Genomic DNA, 19,816 nt, shown 5'->3' with positions numbered 1-19,816 from the left:
AAGTAACCTTGATTTAACTAACTTTCCTTACTGTCATAAGTTCACCCCGGCAGTTTTAATGGAAAACACATTCGAAATGAACGCCGCATAGACCGCAATACCCTTCCAAATTCAAAGTGACCCAAAATGTTGGCTCTGGCCAGGAATTCGTGGTGTGGCCAATTGCTGAGTCGCCTGGCGAACATCGAAGCCCTCTGCCCGTACTCAAAGTCATCCGCCGGAGGAAAGCAGGCCGAGAAGAAGGGCAAGTACAGGATCGTGATGGTGCGGCATGGGGAGTCCGAGTGGAACCAGAAGAACCTATTCTGCGGATGGTTCGATGCCAAGCTATCGGAGAAGGGGCAGCAGGAGGCCTGTGCCGCCGGCAAAGCCCTCAAAGATGCCAAAATTGAGTTCGATGTGGCCCACACCTCGGTGCTGACCAGAGCCCAGGACACACTCAGGGCTGCCCTGAAGTCCAGCGAGCACAAGAAGATCCCAGTGTGCACCACGTGGCGGCTCAACGAGCGCCACTACGGCGGACTGACGGGTCTGAACAAGGCCGAGACCGCCAAGAAGTTCGGCGAGGAGAAAGTTAAGATCTGGCGCCGCAGCTTTGACACCCCACCGCCGCCCATGGAGAAGGATCACGAATACTATGCCTGCATTGCAGAGGATCCGCGCTACAAGGACCAACTGAAGCCGGAGGAGTTCCCAAAATCCGAGTCCCTCAAGCTCACCATCGAGCGCACATTGCCCTACTGGAACGAGGTCATAGTGCCCCAAATCAAGGATGGAATGCGTGTCCTGATTGCCGCCCACGGCAACAGCCTGCGAGGCGTGGTCAAGCACTTGGAATGCATCTCTGACAAGGACATCATGAGCCTCAACCTGCCCACGGGCATTCCCTTCGTCTACGAACTGGACGAGAGTATCAAGCCCTTGGCCACGTTGAAGTTCCTCGGCGACCCGGAGACGGTCAAGAAGGCCATGGAGTCGGTGGCTAACCAGGGAAAAGCCAAGTGATCCGAGATTTCGGAATGTCCAGCAACCTCCGAAGAAGGTCAGAGCAATCAGCTCAATGCACTTGTATGCCAAACAAAAACGGCGAATCGAAAGTGCTCACTGCGGCCAGGCGAATGTCAAGCAGCAAATAAATTTATTTGATTTTAATTGACAATGAAGAGTCAACAACGATGGGCTGGCCATTGGTCTCTTGGTCTCTTGGTCTCTTGGTCTCTGGAACTCTGGCGACGGCTCTGGGTCCCAGGGTCTGGATCTAGATCTGGGTCTGGGTCTGGGTCTGGGTCTCGGTCTGAGCCAAAGTCCAGCCATATTTATATGTGTTTCCATTGCGCTCGTTTAAGAAATCAGGGAATCGAGTGTGTCGCGTCAATTTTAATTGCTGCGGGATGAGTCCGAGCAGCCTCTGGCATTCCGAATGAGTCGAATTTTAATTTGTTTAAATGAAATACTCATTTAGGGCTTATTGACAAACAAATTGAATTGATTGATCTAAATGAATTTATATGCTGAGCCTGGTGCCTAGCCGAAGAGACTCAGATTCCCTCAGAATGCGATGCGTTGGGATGGGTGGCTGGAGTTTTGGTTTAGGTTTAAGTTTACTCTTATCCGCATTTGACCCGCTGCTAGCCGTCTATATGGGAGTTAATTTGGGGCCAGATTTTCCGTGTTAGGCTCGCAGAGCGTGGCGAGCTTTGATCCACTAAATTGAGAGCGTGAAACGAGCTAGGAGACGGGCACTCTGCTGGCAAACTGGGGTCCTCTGCAGGAGCATCCTTCTTTTGCGGCTCTCTGAACTGGAATACCTTGCCGACTAGTGTGGCGCGAAGGGGCGTGAGCTCCACATTATTTGAACCTAATTACACAGCCGCAGTCGAGCCCAGACCGAAGTTAAAGCTAAAGTCAAAGTCGGCGCCCCGTCAAATCGTTTCCACTTTATATATACATACATGTAAATATATATATATGTGTGGTATACCAATTGCAGCATAGAAACGGCGGGAACATAAAAATGTTTGCACTTCGTATTTGTCGCGCATAAAATCTAATATCGAATTACAAGGCCCGGTCTTTGGTGAGGAGTCCAGAGTTCGCAAAACACTGTGCGTGTCAGCGAAACTTTGTGGCAGGCTCCATCGAGCAACCGCTCCGGCTCCACATTCCCACATCCCCACGTCTCCACATCCTCATGCTTGCATCCACATCCCGCTGCCATAAAGAAACTGAATTGAGTTAAATGCGCGATAAATTGCTTTTTGCATTTATCATGGTCGCCCTGGCAGGCGGCAGCCCAAGTATTCGCTGGAGTCGGGCCAAGCCTAGACCACGAAGATGTCGAGGCGACTCTGTGGACTCCACCCAGACACCAAGACACCCGGACTCTCGGACTGCCGCACTCCACCGCCCTCCCTCTGGCTGTGGCGAATATTGAACAAGATTTTTAATTAGTCGCCAAAGCGTAGAAAGTGGGGGCTTGTGACCAAGAATGCTAGACTTCGAGGAATTCACTCAAGTTCGGGCAGAGGCTCGATTTATTTATGCGCTACAGTTGGGTATTTATTGGGCCAAGTCTTGGTTGATCACCTGGCTGATGTAGGGCAGAAAACTGGACACCCGTGTGTAGACATCGGGTCTGCCCTGGGCACAGGTGGATGATCCGTACGAGACAATTCCCACTAGGTGCGGCTGCAGACCAGGCTTAATCAGGGGTCCCCCAGAGTCGCCCTAAAATTGGGAAATCATGATTGATTCCGCTTAGCATGGTACTACTATTTATTTACTCACCACACATGCTCCTTGACCCTGGACGGCCAGGGCGCAGATCTCGTTCCGAGTCACCCGAAATCCCTTCTGGTTGCAATCCTCGTTCGAGATGGTGCGATAGTTCAGGGCCTGCAGCTGATCCGGCAGAGTCGCCGAGGAAGTCGATGAAGTGGTGGATCCCCAGCCGGTGAGGCGGACGGGAACCTTCTCGCCAATGCGATCCGAGCCACCGATATGGATGGCACTGACATCAGATCGCTGCAGGCGAAACGGCGGAGTAACCTTGACCAGGGCGATGTCGTTGATGATCCGAGGATTCATCGAATACTGGGGATGGACGTGCTTGGTCACCACCCGGTGACGGAGTCCACCGGCCTTCCAGTTCAGCGTCCCAACGACCACGCTTACGTCCTCGACCTTCATCTTCTCCATACAGTGGGCCGCCGTAAGGACGTGCTGACCGCTCACAATGGATCCTCCACAGAAGTGCTGCCAGCGTCCACGTCGCTGCATTTGCAGGGACACCTGGAAGGGCACCGTCTCGTTCACCCGCTGCCCACCATTTATCCTATTGGGAGATTCGGTGGTCGGGGTCTCCACATCAGCTAGTCCTTGCCGAAGGATGAACACCATGCAGAAAAGCTGAAGTACTAGCATTTTAAAAAATACGATCTCTCGTCTAAAGTATTGCGAGTGAATTGCATTCCACTGCAACCCATCCATTTTATACATCTCCATGCAGAACGGCCTTATCAATTATTTGGCAATGCAAACATTTAAATTCTGGTGATCTTGAAATGCAATGTGGGCTGAATCGGGGGGACCTTTCCCAAATATCTGGTACAAAAAACTCTTATGTGCTTATATACACTGAACCAAAATTCTCTACCTAGTAGTTAAGATTCCAGAAAGATTTTAAATATTATTGTATCAAACATTGTTATGTAAAAAATTAAATAAAAAAATATATATAAAGGTTAGCTCAAGGTAATTTATAGCATTTTCAAAATTTCTGGGCCAAACAGTAGTCCATCGGGATCTCCAGCTGCTCCACGCCGAGCTGCCCAGTTGTCGCCTTGCGTGCCTGGTTATCATAAGCTGGCCGGGAAGCGATCCTCCGATGCCATCATAAAACTGGGCTTGACAGAAGCGCCTACCTGTTGTCATCAATTAGGTAACACGCTCACGCGACCGATAAATATTAAGGCAGCTCTAGCCACATACCGTATCAGTATCTGTTTATCTGGGCGAATGCGAAGATACGAATTCTGGCCGCTGTTCCGTGGCATGATCTCTTATCTGATTTGCAAATAAGAATCCGTTTAATTTGCCAATGCTCCGACGCAGAGCCAATGCCAGATCGCTGCATGTGTAGGGGTCCACAGTCATAATTTATAATACGAGTGGAGTGGATGGAGTGGGTGATTCGCTGGGAGACCGAGGTGCTCCTTGTGGTGCGATACTGGGCAAATTAAGTACTAAAATAAACGACCAATTTACTGATTATGCAAAACACGCAATTAATTTTCCACTTGCAACCGAGTGCGAAAATTAATTGCCTGCGAAGCGGAAAACTCATTCGGCTAACAAGGCTGATTCCGTTCGTTTATATGGGGATCAGTCATAATCATTTGCATACAAGTCGATGCAGAGGAAAGTTTTTCCAACCTGGTTTTGATTGACCCTAAAATCAACATGGCTAGTTATACTCTTCCTGGGCTGCTACTGTATTTTAGCCTGGTACGTACACACATAAAATGCAAGTTCTCCCACTCCGAACAGATCATAAAACCGGCGGCTCTGCTTTATGAACTCGGTCAATAAATCAAGCTGAAGACGTTGGCGGCAAAGAGACAAACAAGAACACAAATCCCGAAAACAAAAAGCCCATAAAAATTGCACCGAGAATGAAGGCCCACATCGGATGTGGCCAGTTCTTCTGGGCCACACGCACAATTCTACAGAAGTTGGCTGGCCAACTGGTCAACTGGCGAACACGGCCCAGAAGCAGGGCCATCCAGCGGGGCAGGCAATCAAACAAAATGTCATAATAATGATGGCGTCCCGTCGGAGCCGACGGGCAGGATGCTTATCTTGTTAACACCGAACCGATCCACCAGCCTCTCACAAGGAGCATATGGTCTCGGGAACACTGCTGATGACGAAATGATTAAAGTGCACTTTATTAGTGGGAATTTTGAGCATCGTCTGCGATTTTTGCCGTCATCATTAAAGCGGGTTTCTGTGACGACTGGTTGTGCAAACTCGAATATGTTCAGCAGCTTATAATGCAAAGTGGTTTTAGTCTAAGATTTGTTTCAATTTATATCATTACTTCCTGACACCTAATACTATATGAACAATGATAGATCTTACTTTTCTGGATTTAATAAAAATGTACAACAAACGTCTTGGTGTGTATTTTTCTTGATTAAATTTGGCCCGCTAGAACAAAGCCTAATGAGTTAACACAAGGATTAACCCGTCAGCCTTGAGTCCCCTGAAGACGCACCATGCACCACGCACATGCAAATTAGAGGCGGGAATTAAGCATAAAGTCTGCAGATAAGTCATGCCGTGACAGGGTGGTCCAATTAACAATTGGAGGCAGGAGGCGACACGACAGGCGCCAGAGTCGGATTCAGATCCCCAGACACTTCCTGTGGACGGAGTCTCGCTCTCTGGCGATATAATAAAGCCATTTCGGGTTCAAATCGGTTCGCTGGCTCGCAGCTTCGTGGCGCTGCATGGCAGCGCAGGACAATTAACACAGAAGTCCAAAGATCAAGACCTCAACAGCAGCCAGGATGCAAACGGAGGAGCAGCGGGAGAAGGAGTTGCCACGAAACCGAGAGGTGTGCATAATTAATTCGCGCCTGTGCGCCACACACAGTTGAGGTTCCTCGGTCCAAGCCAGCTACAGCCGAAATGATTCATTAGCTGGATGCAATCAGCCCAGGAACTGACACATCTGACTCCGAATGTGGACCAGATAGCGCGTCCATGGCCCGCCCATGAAAGAAGCATTGGCAGCAGCAATTGAGGCAGAACTCGAGGCTGCAATGGAGCCTGATTTGCATCGAACATGTGGATGGCCCGGAGCTCCTGTCTGCACTCGAGACTCAAACTGCAACCGCCTCCGAAGTGGCCGTGCTGCCCAAGGTGTCCAAGGTGCTGATTGCCAGCGGCAGGTCTGCTTGTCTCCATGTCCGCACAATGAATTAAAAGAAATGTCCGCTGCCGTGGCAGGGGCTTGTTTAATCGGAATATTTAAATTATTCGCTGATTAAAACTCGAAGGCAGATCGGTCTGAAAGGAGTAGGTCTTGGTTAGTAGACTGCCTCTTACTCCGATGCTGATTCTCTTAGTGACTCTGCCCCAGCTTTGCGTAGGTGCTATTCTTTGGAATCGAGGAAGCTCACTCATCACCACAGATCTTTAGATGATGTATAGAGGGGACTTAAACTGCGATCAAGGAAGGGAAGTGTCTATATAACCTGTTCAAGTTACCCTCGAAGTGAAATAAATCTTAGTTGGCTTACACCACAACCAGTCCCATTTGTCTCCCCTCACCAACTGTCTGTTCCTATCGCCTAGACATTGCTATCGCTGCCCAGCGACCTTGTAACCCATTACATGAGGTGGGACGACCGCCCACAGCTGCACTTGATAAAATTCAAATGAATCGAGCAGAACGAAAAGCCCCAATTAATTGGGACTCTGGCATGGCTATATAAACCTCGGATGCACTGCTAGTTTCAGGCTCAGTCTAACCATGAACGGAGTAACTTATTTTGTGCTAGTTCTTACAGCTTTGTTGGCTTTCGATGGGGTGAAAGGCAAACCCATGGGCAATGTCATCGATTGTAAGTGAAATTTATAGCTTAACCAAAGAGTACTGTATGCTTTACTCAACGATTATCCCAGTGGACAAGTATTTCGAGGATGCGGACCTTAATTCCCAGGAGCGAGTGGTTGGCGGTTACGATGTGCCCGAGGATGAATATGTTCCCTACCAGGTGTCCATGCAGTTTCTTACCCGCAGTGGAAAGATGCGACACTTTTGTGGTGGATCCCTGATTGCTCCAAATCGCGTCCTTACCGCTGCCCACTGCGTCAATGGCCAGAATGCCAGTCGAATTAGCGTTGTGGCTGGGATTAGGGATCTCAACGACAGCTCCGGCTTCCGATCTCAGGTGCAGTCCTACGAGATGAACGAGAACTACCAGGAGCTAGTGACCAGCGACATTGCCATCCTCAAGATCGACCCTCCCTTTGAGCTGGACGAGAAGCGAGTGTCTACCATTGACGTCAGTGGATCAGACACTGTAGGTGCCGATCAGGAGGTTCTCCTAACCGGATGGGGTTCTGTCTTCCACTTTGGCACAGGTCCGTTCGCCAAATATCCCACTGTGCTCCAGAAGCTCACCTACAAGACCCTGAGCAATTCCAAGTGCAAGGAGACAATGACCCAGCTGACCGACACCGAGATCTGCGCCTTGGAGAGGTTTGGCAAGGGAGCCTGTAATGTGAGTAGTATATTTAAGTGAATACCTGAATGATGTTACCTAATATTGAATATTATTTAATTAAGGGCGATTCTGGCGGTCCTCTGGTGATGAAGAGCGGTGAGTCCTACAAACAGGTGGGCGTCGTCTCCTATGGAACTGCTTTCTGCGCCTCGAACAACCCCGATGTCTATACTAGAGTGTCCATGTTTGACGGCTGGATTAAGGAGAGAATGGCTTAATGCGATATCAGACAAAAATTGTCAAGTTAATATTGGAATATCAATATCGATTTATTCAAATATATTCTGAAAAACCTTAACCAAACTATGTAGGTATACTTTACTATTTAGTCAGTCTAAAATGGCATTATCTTTCTTCGTAAAACTGTCTTCCAAATTCGCAATTAGATAACTGCAAACCAGGTAACTGGGTTACGTTACCTGCAGAAGCTCTCATTATAATTTCAATTTCAAGATCAAATATAATGGCATAACCAAGTGCGAAAGTGACCCAGATAGTTTGCGATACATATGCAAATTCTATTTCCAATGGGGGCTAAGCTCTTATTTAAGAAGTGTGGAGGTGCAGAGCCAGTGGCATTATCCAAACAACGATGGGTGTAAGTGAACTACTACTGATCGGAGTAATTACAGTGGGAGGAGTCTTCGGAAGACTGAATTGTGAGTTTCAACTGGAATTAATAATTTAGAATCCCCTTGTAACAGAAATATATCTCGTACAAGCTCGACAACCAAGTGGGTATACTCCTCATCGTATTGTTGGAGGCGCTGATATCCCACCAGGAGAACACGTGCCCTACCAGGTTTCCCTGCAGTACAGGACCCGCGGTGGTCAGATGCACTTCTGCGGTGGCTCCATCATCGCCGACAATCGCATCCTCACTGCTGCTCACTGTTGTCAGGGCCTCAATGCCAGTCGCATGTCAGTGGTGGCCGGAATTCGAGGTCTGAACGAGCAGGGTTCTCGCTCCCAGGTGTTATCCTACAGCATCCATCCCAAATATCAGGAACTGGTCACCAGCGATCTTGCCGTGCTGTCCATCAAGCCTCCGCTGAAATTAAACAACTCCACCATTACTGCTATAGAGTATCGATCCCAGGGCAAAGACTTCGTCGGCGGTGGAGTTCCAGTGACCCTGACGGGATGGGGCCTCCGCTTACCAGTGCCCTTTCCCTTCTTGGAAAATGTGAACTATCCCAATGTTCTTCAGCGTATGAGTTACCACACGATCTCGAACACTGAGTGCCGGAACGCGGGCATGGAGAGCGTTACGGACACGGAGATCTGCGCCAGGGGTCCTTTTAGAGGAGCCTGTTCGGTGAGTTAGATTATAATGCAATATCCAAAATGGAATAAAATCTATATCCTTATTTCCAGGGCGACTCCGGCGGTCCTCTGGTGATGCAGTCGAAAAATGGATTACAGCAAGTTGGCATAGTGTCCTACGGCTTGGTGGTGTGTGGTCTCTACATTTCTCCGGATGTCTACACCAGGGTGTCTACCTTCAGCAACTGGATAGGAAATCAAATGGAATCGTGAAGGAGAAGAGGATGACAGCCCTTTGCGATCAGTTTATTCACTTGCAGATAACATCAATTTAACAACTAAGACAAAACTAATAAAGACAGCAAGCTTTCATCTACTCGGCTGCCTCTTCTGCGGGAGCTTCTTCTGCGGCTGGAGCAGCCTCCTCTGCGGGAGCGGGCTCCTCCGCGGGCGGTGGTGCCGCTACTTCTTCTGGTGGAGGTGGTGCCGGCTCTGCGGCGGCTTCAGGTGCAGCCTCTTCTGGGGGCGGTGGTGCAGCCTCCTCGGCTGCTGCCGGTGCTGCTTCATCCGCATGCGCCTCTGCTGCAGGAGCTTCTGCAGCAGGCTGGGCCTCCGCCGCCTCGTCCTGAGCAGCTGGCTCTGCTAAATTGGTTGCCGAAGTTCTGGCGGTGGCCGGAGCAGTGCCCGGCTCAGATGGCGGCACAGTTCCGGGAGCAGTGCCGGTAGCTGTTGCCGGCGGTGTTGGAACGGCAGTCATCGCAGCAGTTCCTGGACCAGTTGTCGGGGCTGTAATGAGAGTTACGTCGTCATAGCCATCCCTTGCTGTGTCCGGGGAAGAGGTCGCCTCCTGTTCGGTGGCATCCGTGGGTTCGGCACAAGGGTCTACGATTGGCTTGGTAGCAACGCGCTGCAAATTTGGTTATGTTTTTAAATTCTGCTATATAGAATACTTTCCTAGCATTTGTTACATACCAACATGACCTTGCGGAAGAATCTCTGAAGAACGCTCGCTGCATGTTCCCTGCGCAGTTCCGCCTCATCGTCCACTTTTTCCTGATGGATTCAAGTCACAAACAGCATGACATCCTGTTAAAGGAAGAATTACTTACCGTTGCGCAGACGCAGACGCAAACTTCTTGCGGGAACTGGAGGCGAACCCAGTATCCACGCCAAGCCGACTGGATCGTGATGGCTGCCTGGTTGCGCATGGCTTCATTGATGCGCTTCAGCTCCCTGTCCCGGAAGTACTGGTATAGCAGCTCCGTTCCATCGACTCCCCGTTCAGCGGACATGTAGGCGTCCACGAAGCGCTTGTAGGCACTCTCGATGGCCGGCCGTGACATTACCAGCTCCTCGTCGGTGAACTTGCACTTCTGCAGCAGCTCCTCCAGGATGTCCACATCCTCGAAGTTGATCGCCTGCTTACCACGCCGCATCTCGCAGCGCCGTTTCTCGAGGAAGTTGCGGAAACAGTCCTCTATAACCTGTCCCATCAACTCGGACTTCTCCTTGGAGAGATCGCAGATACAGAGGTCCGATATTATGCTGTCCACCTGGCGAAGAGAACGGTCCAAAATGGTCTTGGCCACTAAAACAGAGATAGGTATAAGAAATTTAAATTTAGATACTTTCCACATGCTGCATCTGCAGATTACTTACCCATAGCCTTTTCCCTGGTCACGATCACCGAATGCAGATAGTCGATGATGAACTGGCAGAGACACTCCTTCTTCGGCTGACATCTGAGCACCTCCCGTGTAACATCTGAAAGGAGTTCCGGCAGACCCTCCGGAACATTAATCGCCTGTTGGCGCATCTTGCCACGCTGAATCAGGTAATTCATCTTTATTTTTTGGAAGTATGATGCCAATTTTTATAATTTTGAACAGTCAACGGTTCGGCTGCGAAGAATATGATAATTCGGAAATGATTCAGTTTTGAAATGCCCTTTTATCCAGGCTACTACGGTGGGAGTGAATTAACCTGGAATTGTGAAAACAATGTATATTTCAGATTTTTAGATTACGTACATTAATCTTTCTAGAATTGGTCCTCAAAGAAATAATAACTTACAGCGCTTTACAATGCTTTTTACACGGACTGGTTGCAAACTAACCCGCTAGTGTAAAAATTGTAGTTTCGTTTTCTTGACATAGATGGCGCTAGCAAAGGGTGGTGCACAATTATGTTTCTTAAAAAAACGCTGCCAAGTAAAATCCCAGCTACCGGAAAAGCATTTTTTTAAATAAACAAGGAAATAAATATAAAGATAATGAAGGTATGAAAGTACAATTTTTTTAAAATATGATCTCCAGAAATCTCCGACTGTTTAATTTGTTACACCCACAGGATTTCCATTCGTTACATGTGTTAAACATGTTTTAATAAGGCAATTTCACACGTGTCCCTGAGAATTCCCAAAGTCCACACTTACTTTGTAATATGTAAAGCGAAAAATTGTAAATCGTACCTGTGTTTCATATAGGTAAAAGTGCACCCTTGTACCTTTCAACGAAAGTGGGTGTGTATCGGAAATTAACACTGCCTACTTTTGCATTCAGCCGGTGTAGGAAATCAACGGGGTTCTTGGTGGATTCTTCTTTATCACAATCCATTGAACCGCTTTCCTTTTCTTTCCTTTCAACTGATCTTTAACCCAGAAACTTGGTAATTTAACAAAGTTAGCGCCAAAACAAAATACTTTGATTATGGTAGGTAGTACTACATATATAGTTAAAACACTATATACAAGCAACAGTGGCGTCCGCAGTGGGGGAAACGGTGTTTAGACTTGTAATCCGGAACTTAAACTCCGGAAAGTAAACTTTTTAAATTAAATCTTTTAATTACCAGATTTAAAAGCGTTTATAAAATATAATTATCAATTAAATCTTTTGATTAAAAGATAAAATAGAATTATCCAACTACTTAAAAGAAAGTGTAATCCATTTGTTCTATCAATAAAAATTTAAAATAGTTTAAAAAATGCCCTTAATTTTGGATCCCCCTTACAATCTCCTCCCATGAATTTCTTCTCCAAAAGCTGCGTATAAAAGCTGTTTTCCGCGGTTGTATTTCGATCGGCTCGCCGGCGAATGCGAAAAAGCTTTCACTACCTCGATCGCAATCGGCACTACGGGCTTGGGATCAGTTGGCGACGGAATGCAGCAGCTGATCAGAGTGGCGCGGACGTTGGGTGAGGAACTGGGTGATTCACGGCTGCCTGGTTGATCGATTGCCGCCTTCGTCTTCGCAGGTCAACGCTCCAGCGGCTCATTGAGTGTGTGGGGGATTGGAGGTGGAAACCGGGGAATTGCTTGCCTGGCCGCCCTATCCGAGACCCACCAGATTCTCCAGAAGACTTGCCGGGAGTTCGCCAATGCGGAACTGGCTCCTAAAGCGCGCCACCATGACCGGGAGGAGCTTTATCCCGCGGAACAGGTTCGGCGATTGGGAGAACTTGGTCTAATGGCGGTGGCGGTGCGCGAGGAGTATGGTGAGTACTTATTTAAATACGAATACTTATTTCAAATATTAAAAATATTTTCATAACGGAGATACAATCGGTTATGGTTTTAAAATTATATATAAATAGATCGTACTACTACCAAATGTAAACTGTATCCAAATTGAAATACTACCAACAGAAGCCATTAATCAATTATTAAACTTTTAGGCGGTTCCGGACTGGATTACCAGGCCTACGCGATTGGCATGGAGGAGGTGGCTCGCGGTGATGCCGCCGTATCCATTGTGATGGGCGTGAATAACCTGTACCTGGGTGCAGTGCAGCAGCATGGAACCGAGCAGCAGAAGCAGGATTTTCTGCTGCCTTACACCCAGGGTGACCACATCGCGTTCTACGCATTATCGGAGCCCGGAAACGGATCGGATGCAGGAGCTGCCAGCACCACGGCCAAGCTGCAACGAGACAGTTACCAAATAAACGGCACCAAAGCGTGGATATCAAATTCCAAAGAGGCCAGCGGGGGAATCGTCTTTGCCACGGTGGACAAGAGCCTGAAACACAAGGGAATTACTGCCTTTCTCACGCCCAAGGATGTTCCAGGACTAACCATAGCCAAGAAGGAAAACAAAATGGGCATGAGGGCCACTTCGACTTGCCAGCTAGTGCTGGAGGACGTGCAGGTGCCGCGATCCCGGGTCCTTGGAGCTCCCGGGGATGGCTTCAAAATCGCCATGCAGTCCTTGGACTGTGGAAGGATCGGTATAGCAGCTCAGGCCACTGGCATCGCACAAGCTGCGCTGGAATTGTCCGTGGACTATTCGCAGAAGAGGGTAGCCTTCGGGAAGCAGCTGGCACGGATGCAGCTCATCCAGCAGAAGCTGGCCGACATGGCCACGCGGGTGGAGACATCGAGGCTGCTTACTTGGCGTGCCGCTTGGCTGAAGGATAATGGGCTGCCCATCACAAAGGAGGCGGCGATGGCCAAGCTGCATGCCTCAGAAGCCGCCACCTACTGTGCTCACCAGTGCATCCAGATACTGGGCGGTATGGGATACACCACCGATCTGCCTGCAGAGCTCTATTACCGGAATGCTCGCGTCACAGAGATTTACGAGGGAACCTCCGAAATCCAAAGAATTGTGATCGCCAACGCAGTGCTCCGGGAACTGGGAAGGGAGTGAACCATTTGTGGGTTTTTCTCGATTACTGCTGCCAAACAAATTCGAATTCTTTCACTTACCCTTGTTACATATGTTAATTAGTTTAAATATGCCAGACAAATGCATTTAATACGGTAAATTTAAACCATTAAAACCAGAATTTAAAAAATGTCTTAATTATTGGATTAATTATCTAGCGCCAGTGAATTAAGTTACGGTTTGCGGTAACAGCATATTTAACATTGCTACCAACAGTGACATGTAAACTAACATCAATTTAAAAGTCATATACCGGCTACACGAGAAAAAATATCGATGTTGCCAATCATCGATAAGTAAATCGATTTTATTACAGCTGCTCCGTTGTTATTGTTTCGTCAATTTAAATAAAACTTATTTTTACGACTAAATGACGGCCAATTTGTTAAACCTGAACGTGGACACGCTGTTTGAGCAGCACAGCGTGTCCGAGATAGACGCGGTGCACAAAAAGATCCAGTCGGTGGTGGAGAACAAGCGCGAGGAGTTGCGCACCCATGTCGGGTAAGTGATGTGGCACATCCAGATCTGCGGCAATAAACGTTTTTAATCTTGAAGGGAGCGGTACCGGGATCTTCTGCAGGCGGCAGACACCATTGCGGCGATGCAAACGTCGGCCGGCACACTTATGGAGCAAGTGCAACATGTGCAGGCCAATTGCCGCAGTCTTAACGAGCAGCAGCTCCTGGGCTTTCAGTCTACTGCCAATGCAAGCGCCAAAGATGCCGTACTGCAGGAGAGGAACGCCGGAAAGAAGCTGCAGACCTACTACGGTACAATGGCTCAGATCAAGTTACTCACTGCCCTGCCGGAACTTATCTGGACACACTTGGACAATGATCGCTTCTACGCGGCAACCGAGTTGTTCATTTTCAGTCGACACATAAGCACAGGCTTGCAACTGGATGGCCAGAGTGCCCTGATGCAAAAACTTCCTGTTGCGCGCAAGCAATGGGAAATCCTGCGTCCCTTTCACGTTACCATCAAACAAGCCATACTGACTGCACTGGAGAGGGAGGAACTTCTTCCCGAAATGGCTGTGGACTGCCTGCAGAGCCTTCTCTTGCTAGACAAAAGCGATCTCAGCGCTGTGCTAAAATCCTTCTTGAACCTCCGCTCATCAGCCTTTCTAAACTGTCTGCAAAGCGGACCATCGGAGCCACGTCGCGTCAAGGATCGCATCCTGGCTAGCTTAAACGTGCTCAACAGCACCGTGGACCTGCTGGACAAGTGTCTTTTGGGTAACTTGACATTTGTATATAAGCACACAAGTACTAATCAATTAAGATAATCAAAAAGATCTCTAGTAGAAACTAGCTACCAATCGAGTAATCCTCCTTTTTTCCTCTTCTACAGGTGATAGCCTACTTTTTAGCCGCCTGGAGGAATGTGCCTCTTCTACGTGTCCACCCAGCATCAACCGAATGGAGAGTAGTGAGCGCCAGCTAGTTCATCTTTTACCCGATATCATCGCCGGTTTTAGGCCACAATTTGAGGTTCCTCAGCTAACACCTGAGCAGATGGGTTCTTCACTCCAACAATGGCTAGATAAAATGAATGCCTTGGCAGCGGCTCACTTGCAGCAAGTCTTTGCATTAGTCAGCAACATGCAGACGATCCAGGACATCAAATCAGCGGCCAGGACTAATGGTCGACCGGAATTCGTTCGCCTAGAACAGCAACTGCAGCTAAAGCATAGCCAGTTAGACTTCTACGCCAGAAAGTACGTGCCGTTGATCAACGCCAGAGTGCGAGAGATAATTCGCAGCAGCTGGTCGTCCGCTATGAAGCAGACCTACGAACAGGTACTCTTGCTTATCGAATCCGGACAGTCGCAGCCGCCTCAACAAATTTGGCGAGAGCAGAGTGATGATTTGCCTTTAAGCTTGGCGGCAGCGCTCAGCGATCAACCAAAGCGACTGGCTAATAGGACAAAGGGCTACGATGGCGCTACAATAGAACTGTGCAAACGTTTTGACTCACATCTTGCGAATATCGTCCAGGAGCTGAATGTTATGTTACAGGAACCAACGACGAGAGTTGAGGACAAGGTTTCACTTATCGAGTTTCTGCGCGAAACGGCCGAGGAGCAGTTGACAGAGTATTTGACCAACTTGAAAGGTTTACAGCTAAGGGAACGCCCTGCTCTGCTCCTGGCGTTGCGAAATAGTCTCGCCTTGGTGGAACTGTGCCCCAATTTAAAACTGTGCTTCTGTCAGCCGTCCAGTTGGCGGCAGTGGACCGACAATTCGTCGGGAGTGGGAATCGAGCATTGGCAGCGCATTTGCGGCCTGATCGAAGAGGAGATGCTATCCTTTTGGCTGCTTATTGTTGACGATGTGTTGGCTGGCCATAATTGCGATGAGAAACTGCCGAAGGTCATTAATCACGAAGTGGTTCTTAGCGATTTTGCGGTGAGTATATTAAAAGAAATTTGTCTACATCGTAACCTAATTAAATTCTTGAGCAGCTTTGGCAGACTTTGACACTGGAACAGCGTGACGAGGACCAGGAGCAGAGTGTACAGTCCACCATTCGAATCCCCAGTCAGCCGCGACTCTCTCTGCAGACGTATCTTCACCAGCTAATTCAGGCGTTAAATTTGGTTGTTCCCCAAACTCTGCCACCGAAGGTATTGCAAGAATTTATTAAGCGCCTTATAGAAAAACTGCTCCGCCACTACGAAGGATTGGCACACGCGGAATGCACCAAAGCCAGTCAGAATATTGCCCTGCAATTATACTTTGATCTTAAGTTCCTGGAGCGCGTGTTCGCAATTTCTCGGGAGGAGCGGACTCTCTACGACCAGATCCACGCCCAGCAGAACCAACTGCGGGACTGCATAGATCCCTTCGATTTCGAGCTGTTTGCCGAGCACATAACCGCGCATGTGTCTCGAGCTGCAAGCCGTCTGCAGGGTGAATTAGGAGTGCTCACACCCTCGCCAGCTGCTCCCAGTCAGGCCGCAACAGCTGCCAGTTCTTTGGCCCATGAGTCAGATCCCAATGTGCTATGTTTGAGCTCCTCCGGATCTACGTCGCTGTGGTTCCCTTTGCTGCCCATTGTGATGCCCCAAGTTGCCGGAAGAGTTAATAGCAATGAGCGGAAATCGCCGGCACTAGAGCCCGTGGAGAAGGTAAGTAAAAATAGTTAAGACATACAGGGCTGTCGACTTTGGCTTCAAGTGTATTATTTTTAATTAGATTTGAGCATCTGTTCTGGATTTCAAATCTCTTATATGTTTTACTATTTAGAAGAATATTTATTATTCGAAACTGATTAGCTGAAGAATCAATTTGACAGCCCTAAATATATACATATCTAAGGTTATCTTTCACCAACTTTATGGAGTTATAATGCTGCGTTCCCATGTTTCTTTCATAGGATTTCTATCGATTGCATTGCTAAGTCAATAATTTCAACATTTACTCTGGTTGGGTAGTAATGGTATTTGATTGTTGATACTTTGTTATCATTCCTCGTTTGCATGCTGCATGATATTGATTGCTTAACCAATACTTATTAATAGTGAGCAAAATAGCCTCATTGCTCTTATTAGGTGCTCCATTTCCAAATTCGGAAACCTCTTCAAGCTGAAACAGCAGTTTAATTAAACTAATTTGGTCCATCCAGCAATAAATAAACCAGAATGCCGCAAGACAAATTTTAATTAGGTGCAACTTTCTGCCACCCCTTCCTAGCCGCTCCTCCCTCCGCACTTCGCCCGCAAGTGGTTGGCAAAAGTTTCGCTTGAAACCCAACCCGAAATTTCCAAGTGGATGGCCAGAACATCGGCAGAATGATTATGTATATATTACGGTCGCGTATACGAGTGCCTTAGATGCTAATTAATGAATCGCTGCAATTATTGAAATCAAATCGCTGGGCAAATGTTAATTTATGGCCGTGGCTACTTGGCCGTTACTCGCATGTTTTGTAATTAGCTGCGATCTCCGACGGTATAAATCGTTCTCTAATTATGTCTGCTTTCCATTTGCTGCTGTTTGTTGCTGTTTGTAGCTCGCGATAAATCTGAGAGACTAACGGCAAATTAACAGATTAATCAGACAAACTACCAATTAATAGTACTAATTAATTAATAACATTTCTCTTTATCCCTCTATCTCTGCTTTCACCGATAGACGGCGACAACGACGCCGACGAGGAAGTCGGGTGGCAATGGAGCCCGCAAGGGAGACAGCAGCAAATCCAAATCCAGCGCAGCTTCCTTCTTCGGGATGTCCCAGGAGTGGTTTCGCTAGAGGATTCAAATCAAGTGGCCTGTGAAGTGCAGTCGAGTGGAATGCAAATGCGAGCGCGGAGCACCATTGTTAAGCCGAGCATTCAAAATGTTTAACCTATATCCAAACATACTTGTAAAACGGGCGGGCAGCGCCCAGCAAATGTAAGAAAGTCACATACATTATAGAAATATACACCCTGATATCACTTTTAATTTCAACTTAACTCTAAATTTGTAATTTTTAATGCGCTTTGATGTTGCCACGGTTGCTATTTCTTGCCTCCCTTCTTGCCACCGCCTGCGGCTGCCTTTTGGTCCTGTCCTTTCTTGGCTCCACCTTTGTCACCGCCGCCTCCATCGCCGCCTTTGTTTTTATTTCCGGAGCCACCTCCGCCTCCGCCGCCGCCTCCACCACCGCCGCCCTTTTTCTGTGGGCAAAGAAACACGGAAAGATTTCGCTTTGAGCTGGGACCGAGCAAATAACGAGCCACGGTTGTTTAAGGTTGCGCAGCGAAGTCAGTAAATGAGAAAAAGGTTAGTTGTGCCAGTGGTTTGGATTGCAATGGCGAGACCCTTACTCCAAAGGGCCAGAAATTCTTTAATTACATACAGCAGCTGCTATTATCCGCATGATAATAATGTAATCATCTTCTGTCCCCTTATTTGTTCTAAAAAAGTGTATTAATAAAAACAGGTTGCACTAAGCACCTTTCTAAAAAAGTTGTATCTTAAGTTAAATCTTAAAGTTTCAAGTCAATCTAAATAAAGTTCTTCATTAATTCGGCATTGCTCTTATAAATGGTCAGGAAACGCAGAAATTTTTGTTTAGAATGTTGGACAACAAATTATTTTAACATTGTGGAAAAGTAAGGCCAAAGTTAAATAATGTTTAATTGCTACTTAGAAGTTTATTGGGACCATGAATGGGCACTGAATGGCACTAAGATGAGGATTACAAGTAGTTAGACTCACAATTAGTACGCAAGTTGCATAACACAAATATTGCTTACATTGCCGCCGCCTCCACCACCGCCACCTCCTCCTCCTCCGCCGCCACCGCCTCCTTTATTTTTACCCATTCTATCAACTTCTCGGAAAGGCAATTATTTTATTTATTTGGTTTAGTTTGCGGTGCTGGCTGTTGGTTTTGGCTAGAGTAAACTTATACCACAGCTGGCAAATTGCAACTAATAAGCAGCACCATTGCCGCAAAGCGAAATGCATGAAATTAAATCATTTGGCCAGAAAAAGAAGGCCAAAATAAACGTTGAGAGCAAAACACAAAATGCGCAACAGCCAACGGCAAATGGCGGAAGGGGAAGGTGCCAATGAATTTGGGCGGCGATGGGATGGCGTAGGGGATGGGTTGGGATGACTCGGGGGATTTGGCCCCGGGTATAGGAGACCTGGCTGCAATGGCCAATGGCTCTTAAATGATTTAATCATCGCCCCGGCACCTCTCTTTGCGGCCGGAAGAAATGGGAAGCATTTCTCTCGTGGCGACCATTGGATTATTTTGTAGTGCTTCTCCTTCATCGCTTTTGGCTCTTTGCTTCCGATTGCGATTCTGTTTCTGTTTCGGTTTTGCATTTGCATTTGCATTTGCATTTGGCCATATGCGCCCATGGCAATGGCAGTGGCATTGACATTGGCCACCTCTCGCATTTCTGGTCTGCGGCCAATGGAAGGCAATACGTCGGTAATCCCACGGCTCAGTCGCGAATCCCACGGATACGGGCAGTGCAACAAGATGCTATTTATAGATGCAACGAGAATCGATGGTGATAGCCTAGGCCAAGAGAGATTTCGCCGGATTTCAATCGGAAAGAAATGGCCCAGAGGGCGATTGAAAGCGCTAATGTATGCAGAAAGAGAGGAGTCGGAAAATTGAACGAGGTGATAAACCAGAGAACGGCAGAATTGATTATGGGCTTAAGGAAGTAATTTGAGTGCAGAATATGGCCAACCAAGGAAAAAAGTTAATCGGTTCAGATAAATTGATTAAATCTCGTTTACACTTTCTAATGGGTGATTCCTGTTTATATGGTATTATAACACTATGTGATAAAAAAAAAAACGAAATGATGAGTTCTACTATGATATATGATTATTTTTAATAAATTGTATAAGCTAGTTTCGACCAAATTATATTTAAAAACTTTAAATAGAAAACTTACCACGCTGATTTACCTTTACAGCTGCTCTTTAATTACTACGCCAGTTCAGCAGGAGGATTCCTAATTGGAATGGAATACATTTAACAGCTTTCCACCTGCCTGCGTTCCAAAGAAAACTGTCGGAGTCTGATTTTCTTCATATGCTAATTACAGTTATCAAAAAG

The 19,816-nt window shown here is 47.4% G+C and overlaps 8 protein-coding genes across 10 annotated transcripts; 5 read left to right on the top strand and 3 right to left on the bottom strand.

Annotated features, from left to right (window-relative positions):
- Positions 1-17: 17 nt before the first annotated feature.
- On the top strand, positions 18-1,152 carry LOC120453086 (phosphoglycerate mutase 2). The gene has a single exon (XM_039637612.2). The coding sequence runs from the start codon at positions 127-129 to the stop codon at positions 1,003-1,005; it is 879 nt and encodes a 292-aa protein (XP_039493546.1). The 5' UTR covers positions 18-126; the 3' UTR covers positions 1,006-1,152.
- A 1,407-nt stretch (positions 1,153-2,559) lies between these two features.
- Positions 2,560-3,423, bottom strand: LOC120453088 (chymotrypsin-1). The gene is made up of 2 exons (XM_039637615.1): positions 2,788-3,423; positions 2,560-2,727 (listed from the first exon to the last, which is right to left on the bottom strand). The coding sequence occupies exons 1-2, from the start codon at positions 3,421-3,423 to the stop codon at positions 2,560-2,562; spliced, it is 804 nt and encodes a 267-aa protein (XP_039493549.1).
- A 2,915-nt stretch (positions 3,424-6,338) lies between these two features.
- On the top strand, positions 6,339-7,578 carry LOC120453087 (chymotrypsin-2). Its single transcript, XM_039637613.1, has 3 exons — positions 6,339-6,632; positions 6,694-7,295; positions 7,361-7,578. Exons 1-3 carry the CDS (start codon positions 6,542-6,544, stop codon positions 7,514-7,516), a joined length of 849 nt encoding a protein of 282 aa, XP_039493547.1. The 5' UTR covers positions 6,339-6,541; the 3' UTR covers positions 7,517-7,578.
- A 237-nt stretch (positions 7,579-7,815) lies between these two features.
- LOC120451050 (chymotrypsin-1) lies at positions 7,816-8,858 on the top strand. The gene is made up of 3 exons (XM_039634406.2): positions 7,816-7,957; positions 8,021-8,616; positions 8,676-8,858. The coding sequence occupies exons 1-3, from the start codon at positions 7,891-7,893 to the stop codon at positions 8,835-8,837; spliced, it is 825 nt and encodes a 274-aa protein (XP_039490340.1). The 5' UTR covers positions 7,816-7,890; the 3' UTR covers positions 8,838-8,858.
- Positions 8,858-10,529, bottom strand: LOC120451048 (vacuolar protein-sorting protein bro1). The gene is made up of 4 exons (XM_039634404.1): positions 10,224-10,529; positions 9,674-10,152; positions 9,537-9,617; positions 8,858-9,471 (listed from the first exon to the last, which is right to left on the bottom strand). The coding sequence occupies exons 1-4, from the start codon at positions 10,405-10,407 to the stop codon at positions 8,938-8,940; spliced, it is 1,278 nt and encodes a 425-aa protein (XP_039490338.1). The 5' UTR covers positions 10,408-10,529; the 3' UTR covers positions 8,858-8,937.
- A 1,033-nt stretch (positions 10,530-11,562) lies between these two features.
- On the top strand, positions 11,563-13,356 carry LOC120451049 (short-chain specific acyl-CoA dehydrogenase, mitochondrial). Its single transcript, XM_039634405.2, has 3 exons — positions 11,563-11,760; positions 11,821-12,060; positions 12,241-13,356. Exons 1-3 carry the CDS (start codon positions 11,727-11,729, stop codon positions 13,212-13,214), a joined length of 1,248 nt encoding a protein of 415 aa, XP_039490339.1. The 5' UTR covers positions 11,563-11,726; the 3' UTR covers positions 13,215-13,356.
- Positions 13,357-13,524: 168 nt separating this feature from the next.
- LOC120451047 (conserved oligomeric Golgi complex subunit 1) lies at positions 13,525-17,699 on the top strand. 2 transcript variants are annotated; one of them, XM_039634403.2, is made up of 6 exons: positions 13,525-13,736; positions 13,791-14,473; positions 14,589-15,646; positions 15,703-16,368; positions 16,617-16,679; positions 17,375-17,509. In XM_039634403.2, exons 1-5 carry the CDS (start codon positions 13,603-13,605, stop codon positions 16,638-16,640), a joined length of 2,565 nt encoding a protein of 854 aa, XP_039490337.1. In that variant the 5' UTR covers positions 13,525-13,602; the 3' UTR covers positions 16,641-16,679; positions 17,375-17,509. The 2 variants fall into 2 exon arrangements, with proteins under 2 accessions (XP_039490337.1, XP_039490336.1); XM_039634402.2 differs by lacking the exon at positions 16,617-16,679 and having other exon boundaries at positions 13,527-13,736; positions 17,375-17,699.
- LOC120451051 (putative glycine-rich cell wall structural protein 1) lies at positions 17,637-18,760 on the bottom strand. Of its 2 annotated transcripts, none has more exons than XR_005616342.2 (2): positions 18,448-18,760; positions 17,637-17,903 (listed from the first exon to the last, which is right to left on the bottom strand). XR_005616342.2 is itself a non-coding variant. In XM_039634407.2 (2 exons), the coding sequence occupies exons 1-2, from the start codon at positions 18,552-18,554 to the stop codon at positions 17,745-17,747; spliced, it is 228 nt and encodes a 75-aa protein (XP_039490341.1). In that variant the 5' UTR covers positions 18,555-18,675; the 3' UTR covers positions 17,637-17,744. The 2 variants fall into 2 exon arrangements, 1 of the variants encoding a protein (XP_039490341.1); XM_039634407.2 differs by having other exon boundaries at positions 18,486-18,675.
- Between the last annotated feature and the right edge of the window lie 1,056 nt (positions 18,761-19,816).

This window comes from Drosophila santomea, chromosome 3R, assembly GCF_016746245.2.
Source record: "Drosophila santomea strain STO CAGO 1482 chromosome 3R, Prin_Dsan_1.1, whole genome shotgun sequence".
NCBI lineage: Eukaryota > Metazoa > Arthropoda > Insecta > Diptera > Drosophilidae > Drosophila > Drosophila santomea.
Note: the sequence above shows the minus strand (reverse complement) of the source record. Positions and strands in the feature narration are given on the sequence as shown.

What these genes read in the sequence shown, in the direction of transcription:
- LOC120451048 (XM_039634404.1), bottom strand. Translation starts at nt 10,407, where the DNA reads ATGAATTACCTGATTCAGCGTGGCAAGATGCGCCAACAGGCGATTAAT. An exon ending in GACCAGGGAAAAGGCTATGG is followed by an intron (nt 10,153 to 10,223) that starts GTAAGTAATCTG and finishes TCTCTGTTTTAG; the next exon opens with TGGCCAAGACCATTTTGGAC. An exon ending in TCTTCCGCAAGGTCATGTTG is followed by an intron (nt 9,472 to 9,536) that starts GTATGTAACAAA and finishes CCAAATTTGCAG; the next exon opens with CGCGTTGCTACCAAGCCAAT.
- LOC120451051 (XM_039634407.2), bottom strand. Translation starts at nt 18,554, where the DNA reads ATGGGTAAAAATAAAGGAGGCGGTGGCGGCGGAGGAGGAGGAGGTGGC. An exon ending in GTGGTGGAGGCGGCGGCAAT is followed by an intron (nt 17,904 to 18,485) that starts GTAAGCAATATT and finishes CTTTGCCCACAG; the next exon opens with AAAAAGGGCGGCGGTGGTGG.
- LOC120451047 (XM_039634402.2), top strand. Translation starts at nt 13,603, where the DNA reads ATGACGGCCAATTTGTTAAACCTGAACGTGGACACGCTGTTTGAGCAG. An exon ending in GAGTTGCGCACCCATGTCGG is followed by an intron (nt 13,737 to 13,790) that starts GTAAGTGATGTG and finishes TTAATCTTGAAG; the next exon opens with GGAGCGGTACCGGGATCTTC. An exon ending in TGGTTCTTAGCGATTTTGCG is followed by an intron (nt 15,647 to 15,702) that starts GTGAGTATATTA and finishes ATTCTTGAGCAG; the next exon opens with CTTTGGCAGACTTTGACACT.
- LOC120451049 (XM_039634405.2), top strand. Translation starts at nt 11,727, where the DNA reads ATGCAGCAGCTGATCAGAGTGGCGCGGACGTTGG. An exon ending in CAGAGTGGCGCGGACGTTGG is followed by an intron (nt 11,761 to 11,820) that starts GTGAGGAACTGG and finishes TCGTCTTCGCAG; the next exon opens with GTCAACGCTCCAGCGGCTCA. An exon ending in GGCGGTGCGCGAGGAGTATG is followed by an intron (nt 12,061 to 12,240) that starts GTGAGTACTTAT and finishes TTAAACTTTTAG; the next exon opens with GCGGTTCCGGACTGGATTAC.
- LOC120453087 (XM_039637613.1), top strand. Translation starts at nt 6,542, where the DNA reads ATGAACGGAGTAACTTATTTTGTGCTAGTTCTTACAGCTTTGTTGGCT. An exon ending in CATGGGCAATGTCATCGATT is followed by an intron (nt 6,633 to 6,693) that starts GTAAGTGAAATT and finishes CGATTATCCCAG; the next exon opens with TGGACAAGTATTTCGAGGAT. An exon ending in TTGGCAAGGGAGCCTGTAAT is followed by an intron (nt 7,296 to 7,360) that starts GTGAGTAGTATA and finishes TATTTAATTAAG; the next exon opens with GGCGATTCTGGCGGTCCTCT.
- LOC120451050 (XM_039634406.2), top strand. Translation starts at nt 7,891, where the DNA reads ATGGGTGTAAGTGAACTACTACTGATCGGAGTAATTACAGTGGGAGGA. An exon ending in AGTCTTCGGAAGACTGAATT is followed by an intron (nt 7,958 to 8,020) that starts GTGAGTTTCAAC and finishes ATCTCGTACAAG; the next exon opens with CTCGACAACCAAGTGGGTAT. An exon ending in CTTTTAGAGGAGCCTGTTCG is followed by an intron (nt 8,617 to 8,675) that starts GTGAGTTAGATT and finishes CCTTATTTCCAG; the next exon opens with GGCGACTCCGGCGGTCCTCT.
- LOC120453088 (XM_039637615.1), bottom strand. Translation starts at nt 3,423, where the DNA reads ATGCTAGTACTTCAGCTTTTCTGCATGGTGTTCATCCTTCGGCAAGGA. An exon ending in AGGGTCAAGGAGCATGTGTG is followed by an intron (nt 2,728 to 2,787) that starts GTGAGTAAATAA and finishes TCCCAATTTTAG; the next exon opens with GGCGACTCTGGGGGACCCCT.
- LOC120453086 (XM_039637612.2), top strand. Translation starts at nt 127, where the DNA reads ATGTTGGCTCTGGCCAGGAATTCGTGGTGTGGCCAATTGCTGAGTCGC.